The sequence below is a fragment of the Siphateles boraxobius genome, unplaced genomic scaffold, assembly GCF_051911475.1.
Source record: "Siphateles boraxobius isolate OS27281-9 unplaced genomic scaffold, OSU_SipBor_1 29, whole genome shotgun sequence".
Taxonomy (NCBI): Eukaryota; Metazoa; Chordata; class Actinopteri; order Cypriniformes; family Leuciscidae; genus Siphateles; species Siphateles boraxobius.
The window spans coordinates 11,273,371-11,283,507 of NW_027508908.1; the positions used below are offsets into that span (position 1 = coordinate 11,273,371).

Here is a 10,137-nt window from a genome sequence, read left to right on the forward strand (position 1 = left end):
CATCTGTGCACTGTTGCCATGACTTCAACCAGGAACAGTTTACTCGTCTGTGCAAAGGCAAATTATTTTATTAAAGGCATAATAGTAACAAAATAAAATGTAGACTTTCAGAAAAGGCAGGTATAAATAACAGGAATGAAAATTTTCACAAAAGAAATACAGAACAGAGTATGTAGTGTCGTGGCAGATCCTTCAGTGTCATCTCAAAAATTCATACAAAGTAAAATTTCACATCAGCAAAGAGCAGAGCATCCAGATGCATAAATGTCACTCATGTAGACGCTTTGGAGCAATCAGATCAATATCACTCAGCAACCTCACTTCAGTCTTTGAAAGCAGTAAAAGCAAAAATCCATCCACTGTATTTCATCCATTTTAAGTCGATCCAAAGGACGTGTGACCATGAAGAGCAAACTCTACAACACAATGCTGCCGTTTACACTGTGGTCTATTGATCCTACTCAAAAGATGTCGGGTTTGTGCACTAGTCAGATCTTTTCAGATAAATCCATGCAATTCAGTAACTCAAGGTCTCTTAAAATGAAGGGACCAATAAGGGAAGTCCTTATATTTGTACAAGTACTTAAATATGGAGCAGGGACTACATTTTATACATGGCTGAATTCAAATTGCATACTTTCTGTGCCAACTGAGCAACTGTCATGGAAATAATCGAGCATGTAGACCTTGGTTCAACAAAAAGACATACTAAGTGAGGGAGGATTAGTTTTGGATATCCATTCTTAGCCTTTTAAATCATGCAATTTAGTTTTGAGTTATGGGATGCCATGCACTTTCAAGGGAACATATCTGTACAGTCTGTGATTAGTAGTGAAAAGCTAATGGCACAAAAAACTTTTTTTAAAGAACTCAATACCAGACTTTGGCTTTCTAGTACTTAAAATGGTGAAGTCAATGAGAGAGTCTGAGATTGGTTATGTACTAAGTGAATTATACAGAAGTGGTGCTATTACACCAGCTCTGTACTTATCTGATCACAAAATGCAACATGCATCCTTTTAGGTCTTGTAACACAGTTAGTTGACAGGGAGAGGAAGCAGCTCAGTCCATTCAAGTATTACCAAATCCATGCTGAAAGATGCATCAGTATAATTTTACAAAATAAATACCAAACAAAAAAACAGCTTATGTACAGGTTAGTAGTTTGAATGTTGTGGATTAAGCTGACATGATCCACACGGTCACTTATTTTCGTTTGCTTTTGGTGTCGGTGGTCTGAAACACGCTGGAGGCGGACATGAGGTTCTCTATGTACTGCCCGAGAACCTGGTTCTCCGATTTGAGCTTAAGGTTCTCCTCTTTAACTGCATCCACACGCGCAGAGAGATCTAATGAAGACAGACAGAAAGCATTAGAGTGCATCACTTAGCTTTAACTGGCAGCCATTAAGAGAGCATGGGTGGTCAGTTGAGTCTGGTTAGAGGAAAAACAGCAACATGAAGGGTGTATGTTGAGTAACAAAACAAAACAGTGACAAGAAACTACTGGGACTAGATGCATTTTAAAAATATGCTTTTATACCTTCAAGTGTATGTTGAAGCTCCAGCACTTGGTTTATGAGTCTCGACTTATCCTCCTGCTCAACCCGGTTCTCCATATCTCCTGAAATGATACACACATATCTTAAACTATTTAAACTGTAACGGAAAACATGCATTTTACCAACACAATATAAAATAATTATAATAAATTGCGACTGATATTTACCATCAATCTCGCAGTTCATGTTGCTGTACTGTTCCTCCAGTCTGAAGCGCTGCACCGTCGGTTCTCCGTCAGCTGTAAGAGATGTTATCAATGTGAAATAAAATATACTAATACAAATAAAAACATGTGCTGATATTTTTGGACATGTTCTTTAGTAATGTCATGGTATTTTTTGAAGTACCTCGCGAATAATGCAAACTTAGCCGTTCCAAAGTCCCAGCGCATCAAAACAGTTGAAGCAGGCTAAGTTAACGTTAGCTATTGGCTAACAAAACAATCCATCGCCTGACATAAATAAATATAGTTCACAAAAAGCTAAGATCACTGTAATTAACAGGCACGCTTAACGTATAATTATATAGCTATTAGTACTCGAGACATAACATTACTCTGGTTTTATAGAGTTTTAACTCATGCCACCAAAACTCAAGTTTCCACTCGTTCTCAGGCATTACAGGCCGCTGCACTCTGGGGTGCTAAAGACTTTAGTGCTTTAAATGGCCCCGACAACAATACATTTTAAATGATTAGCCACAGATAAAACTGGTAAAAGGGCCTTTAGGAAATAATATACGCTGAATCGAAATGAGCATGATCGCATGAAATAGTGAAGCCGCGAAGTAAATATACAATCACACAGTCCTACCTGATATAAGACCAAACCTCTCAGCGTTATTAATAAAGATGATCAAAAAATAATCAGGCCTCCAAAGCAGATGTCAATGTAATGGCACAGACCGTCCGTTACCTCATCACTTCTCTCTTTTTCTTTCACATTCACTCACTACAGAAAAATACCGACAGAGGGAGACAAAGTTATCTGTAAAGTGTGCAACGCTAGCATGCTACTTACTGCAAAGTCTGCCCTCTGTTTGTTATAGAATAGAATAGTAATAGTGAACACAATAAAACCAGTGCTCTCTATAATAGTCTGTTTAATGCATAGACAGAAAGGTTTAATGGCAGATTCCATTGTGACAACTTACCCCCATACAGTTTGACATCATGTGCTATTGGGGCATGTTGTCACAAAAGGACAAGTGGAAATGTCTCCTTGTGTGTTACAGAAAAAAAAATAAAGTCATACAGGTTTGGAACAACATGAGAGTGAGAAGGCCTACATGACAGAATTTTCTTTTTTTGGGTGAACCATCATAAATTAGCACATAAATTAATAGATTGTGAGTCATCTGAAATATGCAGCCTTTGTTCTACTTACTGCTCTGACAGTAGCTTCATTTACACATGCTCACTGTATCTCTACACAGTCCATATTCACATGCATACTACACAGTACACTTACTGCCCATTATAGCAAGTGAGGTTTCTGACATGTGTTGACTCAATGCCTAGCCATTCATCCCTATATTTGGACAAGAAAACTACATGCTGCACAGCACTAAAGCATTTAGACGCTGAGTTATTATACTAACTTGCAAGAATATAGTTTATAAAGTATTACTTAAAAACCAGAAGTTAAATCATTCAGGTCACACTTTATAAAAGGTGTCTTTAACCACTATGTAGGTCTGTATACTTCTATCAGAAATATAAATTGTAAGGTACAATATACTTATTGTGTTCATGTTGTATTGTAAAACACTTTTGCTGCTATTGGTATAGAATACAGGTAAGGTTACTGACAGGTTCGGTGGTATGCATTGGTTTAAGGGTGGGTTAAGGGGTAGAATAAATAGTGTAATTATAGATGTCACTACAGAAATTAATTACAGATGGAATTACATGCAGATATGTTTTTGCCATGGGTTGACTTGTATAAACATTTCACAGATAATGCATGATGCAGAATAAGTTGAATGTGCACCTGTGTGACTCAAAGACACTCAAAGACCACTCAAAGACAAAAAAAAAGGGGAAAAAAGGTTTCAGATCAGCTTTTAGACAAGACATGGAGTCTTACCTGATTCATCATCTAGTGAAATGTTAGTAAAAGTCCAATTCGCTTCATCTACGTCATCCTCCATGACTTAATGTGTGCACAAATGTGTCTGAAATTAACAACAACAATTAAATATGTTAAGCAAATTAGTTCAATGTCTCTGGAAAGGTATAGTCTCTCTATCTCTGTCTCTCTCTTCCTGAAACGCTGTTTGTCTGTTCGTACCCTCTCAATTATTCACCATCACCACGGTTACTAACCAGACCTGTGTGGCAACTCAGGTGACAAAGCAGACTTAGGGCAACGCCTGAGATCCAAAGTTCACTCGTTCACTTTCTCAGATTACTGTGAGACGCCCCCCAAACCTTCTCTCCCAACGGCGCACACCTTTAACTTTCTCGTTCCATCTGTTCTATTTCCTCTGTGCTATAGTATAGTGTGACATATCAACTAAAGTTGAGTTTCTGATGTCCTCACACAAACAAAACAACAATGACGGTGCCTTGTTGTTTTGCACTTTGATCGGTGTTGTAAAAAGCCCAGAGTATTACTTCAAGCTATACTGAAAAGGTGCGTTTTCATGCACTGATTGCTCACGTTATTCAAATGTTGATTCATTTAAAAAAAAAAAATGATAGTTTCATTTTAAGATGCAAAAGTAATAATATGTTGTTAGTCTAGTTTCTGATTCACAGTGCAGCAAATACTTCATATGCACAGTCTGCATTTCTATAATAGCATGACAAAACAGTTTTTTACTTGTTTACAAATTCAAAGATACATATCTTACTATAAATCTGCATAAAACAAAGCTAACAGACATTGCAAGATATTGAAGAGGATGTATGCAAGTAAGGATGTAGAATGTAAATCGTTTTAAGTGCTTACAGACTGGGAAAACAAGATTAATAACACATCCAGTGCACCTGTCTGTAAATGTGTCAAATAATAAATGAGATTAAAGATTTATAAAATCAAAACTCACATCCATATATAAAGAGAATTTTGTATTGTCCAAAGTGTGCTCATTTTATTTGTGATGCTACAACACACTTCAATTAGCCATCCTATATTTTCCTTAAATGTTTAACAAATTATTAGTAGCCTAAATATATTTGAGAGTATAGGGCAGGAACATGGATGAAAGTGTAGTGTGGAATAAAATATGAAATGTTATAATATTTACATTTCTTGGTCAGGATCATCTGTGCAGAATCACCTTTTCTGGGTTGGTAAAGTCTGTCTTTTGCCTCCCAAAAGCTTTGAAAATCGTCTGACAAGTTTGTGTGAAGTTTTTGGAAAAAATAGTTTGTAGAATTTAATGTTTTACTCTGTACAATGTAAGATCTGGTATAGGTTTTCCCCAATATCTGTTTGTTTTATGTATGATGTAAAATGTCATTGTAAGTTTTTATGAAAGTAAAAAAAATAATAAAAAAATAAATAAAATAAAAAGTTTGTGTGAAGTGCCTCCTAGTGGTTAAAGCCTGTCATAAAATTAAAAAAAGGAGGAACTGACTGTTTTTCCATCATCTGTACTCATGAAACACAGATGTAATGCTTGTCCATAAATAAATAAACAAACATACTTATGCATCAATAAACATACAAATGCATCACAGCTAGACTATTAACTATTAATTAGGTGAAATGTTTGATTGTAATTATGTCTATTAAATAATGGTCATATTTCATTTTTAATATGTATTCATTTTGGCTATTAAATGTAGTAATATTAATAAATGTTTTTTTGTTGTTGTTGCTTAAACATACTTTACATCGACTTTATAATAAATCATCAGCTTGGTCAGGAATACTATTTGCAGCTTCACAACAAATACTAGTATTGCTGAAACTGGTATTGATAATCCTCAACAATTAATACAATATCCATCCCATAGACTGACCTTTATAGTGATTGCAGTATCATTTTTATGAATACAAAACTAACTCGTGTGGTTCACTCGGATTGTGCCTTTGATTATATTCACGGTAATTGAACAATACGGCATTCCTGCAAATGCCCCAATCTTATTCAAGCCTAAAATTGTGCTATTTCATATAATAATCTTTTTTTATTGCAGGATCTATGAAGCAGTTTATTTTCGGGGCTGGGGTTTTGGACAGGATGTTCACACTTCCGTGGAAGCCTGAGCATTTACAAGATAGTGATTACATGGCAGAGAAACGCAAGATTAACGAGCCTAATCTAAACACAGCCACACACACACAGGCAGACCAAGCTAAAATAGCTCAACATATCAAACTAAATAGAAGTGATCATAACGATACTTATTTGAGTAAACTAGGAATTTCATGTCTTTCTCTTTGAAAGTTTAGTACGTCCCAAAACGTTTTGGCCAATATGTGTCTTTGAAAACTTTATGTTTTAGCTTAATGTTTTAAAGCTTAATGTCTACTTACAAACAGTACTGTTAAATAAAGTAGTTGCAAGTACACTTTACCTGTTTGTAATTGAAGTTTAATGTTTTCACGCAATTTGTTTAATTGAATTGCTTCAATAAAAACATTTGTGTCATGAAGGGAATGACTGGACTGTGTGCAGTGTTATTTGGGGATATCGTGGGACAGGTACAGCATGGAAGAGGGGGTTTTGGGCTCAGTTTAGCTCTCCTAAATGGCACAAGGCAGGCCCAGCCCAAAGGAGGAAGCTGGTAGTCAACGAGGTGCGAAAGCAGGAGGAGAGGATGAGATGTATAAAGGCCATTTCCCAGGCCAAGCAGGGAGAGTGGATGAGATGGGAGAGTGTGGAACAACGCAAAATGGGCTGGCAAGACCTTTGGTCAATGGAAGAGAGTAGGATCAGTTTCCTTATTTGGTCAACATATGATGTTCTCCCATCACCGCAGAACCTAAACCTCTGGGTAGGAGAGGATCCATCTTGTCCTTTGTGTTCATCACCTGCCACATTAAGGCACATTTTGACAGGATGTTAGGTGGCTCTTAGCCAGGGTCGGTTTACTTGGCGCCATGACCAAGTATTGCGATGTTTGGCTTTAGCATTGGAAGGCAAGCGTAGTATGACCAATAAATTGCCGCCTGTTCTAGCAAAACATTACACGCAGAAGACAATATTCCTCCGCCCAGGCGAGCAACCACCAAGAAAAGGTGCTAACACCAATTCTCGCCCAGGACAACTGGAAGCTGCTAGGGACTGGAAGATGCTGGTTGATCTTGATCAACGGCTTATTTTTCCACCTGAGATTGCCACCACTAACCTACGACCAGATATTGTTTTGTGGTCTGGATCAGCACGCATTGTTCAACTGATAGAGTTAACAGTGCCATGGGAGGATGCGGTAGATGAGGCATATGAGAGGAAGAAACTGCTCATCTGGCCACTGAAGCAGAACAGCGAGGATGGAGAGTCCAGGTTTATCCAGTGGAAGTGGGTTGTCGTGGTTTTGTGGCACACTCTACAACCCGGTTCCTCAGAGACGTCGGATTCAGTGGCCAAGAGTTGCGTCGCACAGTGAAGAACTTATCTGAAGCAGCAGAAAGGAGCAGCAACTGGCTGTGGTTGAGACGGAAAGATTCTAGCTGGCTGTGTACAGGCCGCCATGCTACGGTTTCGTAGAATTCTTGAAAACTTGAAAGGTCTGTTGGTTTATTTGTATAGGTTGTATAGTATTTACAGTCATTACGTTCCTGTGTATATTGCGTAAATGACGGGTGGTTGGGCAGATATTGTGTTTTGTGGTAGGTGGTATGCCATACGGAACCGTTGCCACTGAAACTGCATATTAACGCACCAGTGGGGCTCGACAGCCTTAGTCAAACGGGTTGGCGCGTATGGTTGGGTTGCGGAGAGATTGTGAGATTGTGGTTAGGTCTCAAATGTTGCCCTGGAAACTTGCTGAAATAAAATGTCAAGTTTTTTTTTTTTTTTTTTACAAGTATTTTACAATTTTATTTCAGTTAGTTTATTTTATTTAAAGCAACAAAAATGTTATATATACAATCATATAAAACAAACCCTTTTAGCGGTCGCTAAGTAATTACCTATTTAAAATAAGTACTAGTAACCGATTTCGGACACAGCCTTTGTTTGAGAAAAAAGAAAGGAAAAAAACAGAGCTGAGGTCTTTATTAAGACTTGAAAGTGGTAGTCGCTTAGGCTGAAAAATGGAGGAATGGAAAGCTCTCAGATTTGATCAAAAATATCTTCATTTATTTAGAATATTAACAAATGTCATACAGGTTTGGAACGACATGAGGGTGAGTAATTACATTTTTTGGGTGAACCAAAAGTCAACAAGTTTAATTTGAGATAGCTGTTAACATTTATAGCATAAATGTCTCTTCAGACGAAAGTAGAACATGAATGAATGAAAAGGAATGAATTATAAAGAGAGGATGATGAAGGTTGAGATGGTAAGGATAAGATGAAGATAGGAAAATCAGAGAGATTTAGAAACAAAATGATACATTGACAGGAGATAAAGAGTTTGCAGTTTGACAGATAGAAAATGGCACAGTAAATGACAGAGGGGCAGACTGAAGAATAAACACTAATGGAGATGTATAGGCAATCTCTAATTCTATCTCTCATTCCTCTCAGACTGCAGAGTTAACAGATGCCCATGGCTGGCAGTGGCTCTCTTGATGCTTGTAAAGGGGGCTCAACCCATCTGCACTGTGCATAAGCACCAGCAACAATCAACCCTGTACAGACCCCAAATCAGCTTTGGGTTTAGGAACACCAGCAGAGCAATGAGAATTAATGTTATCTTTTTGACTGGTGCAAGAATAGTAATTAACCATGTTTCTTACTAGCACATGCTTTGATGGGATCTCTCCCTGTACAGCCAGAAATAATGTAATGCTTTGAAAAAAGAAGTTAATATTGAGTGAGTTACATTTCAGAATAAATCAGGTAATCACAGCCATGCAATTTAGAACAACAGCAACAGTGTGGTATTGCTTTTACAGCAGTTCAATAAACAAGAAGGTAATATTGACTAACTTACAATGTTGAAACAATATTGCCCCTTAGTTTGTATATTACAAACTCCGCTATTGAAAATATTTCCAAATGAAGCCATAGCAGAATGTCTCCAAGAAGATGGTAGGTGGGTAGTACTGAAGTACATTTACTTTGTTATATTTACTTTAGTATTTTTCTTTCGGAGAATTTGTACTTTTAAGAGCAGATTCAAATGTGGTTACTTTTACTTTCACTCGTACATTTCTAAAACTGTAGCCTACTTTTACTTTGTTAAAGGTGCTCTAAGCGATGTCGGGTGACATCACTTCTTGTTGACGTTTATAGTATTGTCAAACAAAACGGAGGCTAGCTAGCCCCTCCCTTCTCCTCATCCGCACACTAACCCCCCAAACCCTTCTTGTCGGTTGTTGGCTGGAACAGTTTATGTTTCGTGGTGCGGGTAAGCCCAGTTTGTTTTTGTTGCCGTTTGTGGAGCCTGGGGTGTCTGCAGAGACCGTGTTTTTTTACAGTGTGTTCATGGGACAGGCAGCTAGCGGATAGTGAGGAGATGTTTGTCGTATGTGACAAAAAATGTTTTGGCCTAAAAAACGCGTGACACCGCTTAGAGCACCTTTAAGCTGGGCGACGTTCCGTACGTATCCACAGTATCCCTGCGCCCCATGACGCTTTGCGCGAATTATGGGTGTAACTTCCGTTAAACTGTAAAAAATTCAGTGAAATATAGCTCTATGGACGCAATAATATATATATATATATTTAAACCGTGTACGATGACATATTATTCTACTACTCACCCTTCAACCATTGAACATTAAAAGGACATTTAAAAGTGTAAAAGCATCAAGGTACTTTCAACAGACCATGAATAATCTCTGAAAAAGCATTTTTCCACAGCAAAATCGGTCGGTTAAATATCACTGTGGTAATCTGTATTATGTAACATACATTGCCTTAATAATAAAAAAATGTTTTACTTCAGCATTGCGTGATACTATTTTAAAGTGATTTCAGTCATTTTGACAGAAAATAAATTGTATTTGCCTGTGAAACCAAACCTGGAAAGAGACGTGAGGATTTGGGGAGGATTCCAGTGAATTATTAATGGTATACATCGTAAATCAAATCGGGAGAACAGACCACAAATGTGCAGTATATGTTGACCTTTATCATACTATTACAGCGAAATTCAAAAGTAAAAAAGAAAATAATCATGAGGAAAAGAATGCAGAGCTCTTAATATAGATATTCTTGTTATAACATGTCACGTTAAAATACCAAGTGTTACGTTATTCTCATGTTATTCTTAGATAAAACATGAAAGAAAACTGATAGCTCATTAAGTCAAACTGAGGATCATTTTTATTTGTAGGGCAACCTTATGATTTGAAATGATTCGTTTCAGTCTTTTTGAATGGGAGTTCCCCAAACCGGAAGTGCCACCCATAATTCAAAACGCAGTAAGCTCGTCAGGAATAAGGTGGATAGTGAGTAGTTTTTCATTCCTGAATCACTGTATTGAAAAAATCAGTAGCTTGAATGA

General features: G+C 37.3%; 1 protein-coding gene across 3 annotated transcripts; it reads right to left on the minus strand.

The window, feature by feature from the left end:
• Window positions 1-50: 50 nt before the first annotated feature.
• On the minus strand, window positions 51-3,909 carry scoca (short coiled-coil protein a). 3 transcript variants are annotated; one of them, XM_077246577.1, is made up of 5 exons: window positions 3,854-3,909; window positions 3,650-3,737; window positions 1,729-1,800; window positions 1,543-1,623; window positions 51-1,349 (listed from the first exon to the last, which is right to left on the minus strand). In XM_077246577.1, exons 2-5 carry the CDS (start codon window positions 3,711-3,713, stop codon window positions 1,207-1,209), a joined length of 360 nt encoding a protein of 119 aa, XP_077102692.1. In that variant the 5' UTR covers window positions 3,714-3,737; window positions 3,854-3,909; the 3' UTR covers window positions 51-1,206. The 3 variants fall into 3 exon arrangements, with proteins under 3 accessions (XP_077102692.1, XP_077102693.1, XP_077102694.1); XM_077246578.1 differs by lacking the exons at window positions 3,650-3,737; window positions 3,854-3,909 and adding an exon at window positions 2,375-2,561; XM_077246579.1 differs by lacking the exons at window positions 3,650-3,737; window positions 3,854-3,909 and adding an exon at window positions 1,910-2,350.
• Between the last annotated feature and the right edge of the window lie 6,228 nt (window positions 3,910-10,137).

Coding starts and splice junctions, on each gene's coding strand:
- scoca (XM_077246577.1), bottom strand. CDS start 3,713: ATGGAGGATGACGTAGATGAAGCGAATTGGACTTTTACTAACATTTCA. Junction 1,624..1,728: donor CATGAACTGCGAGATTGATG/GTAAATATCAGT, acceptor GTATCATTTCAG/GAGATATGGAGAACCGGGTT. Junction 1,350..1,542: donor GCTTCAACATACACTTGAAG/GTATAAAAGCAT, acceptor TGTCTTCATTAG/ATCTCTCTGCGCGTGTGGAT.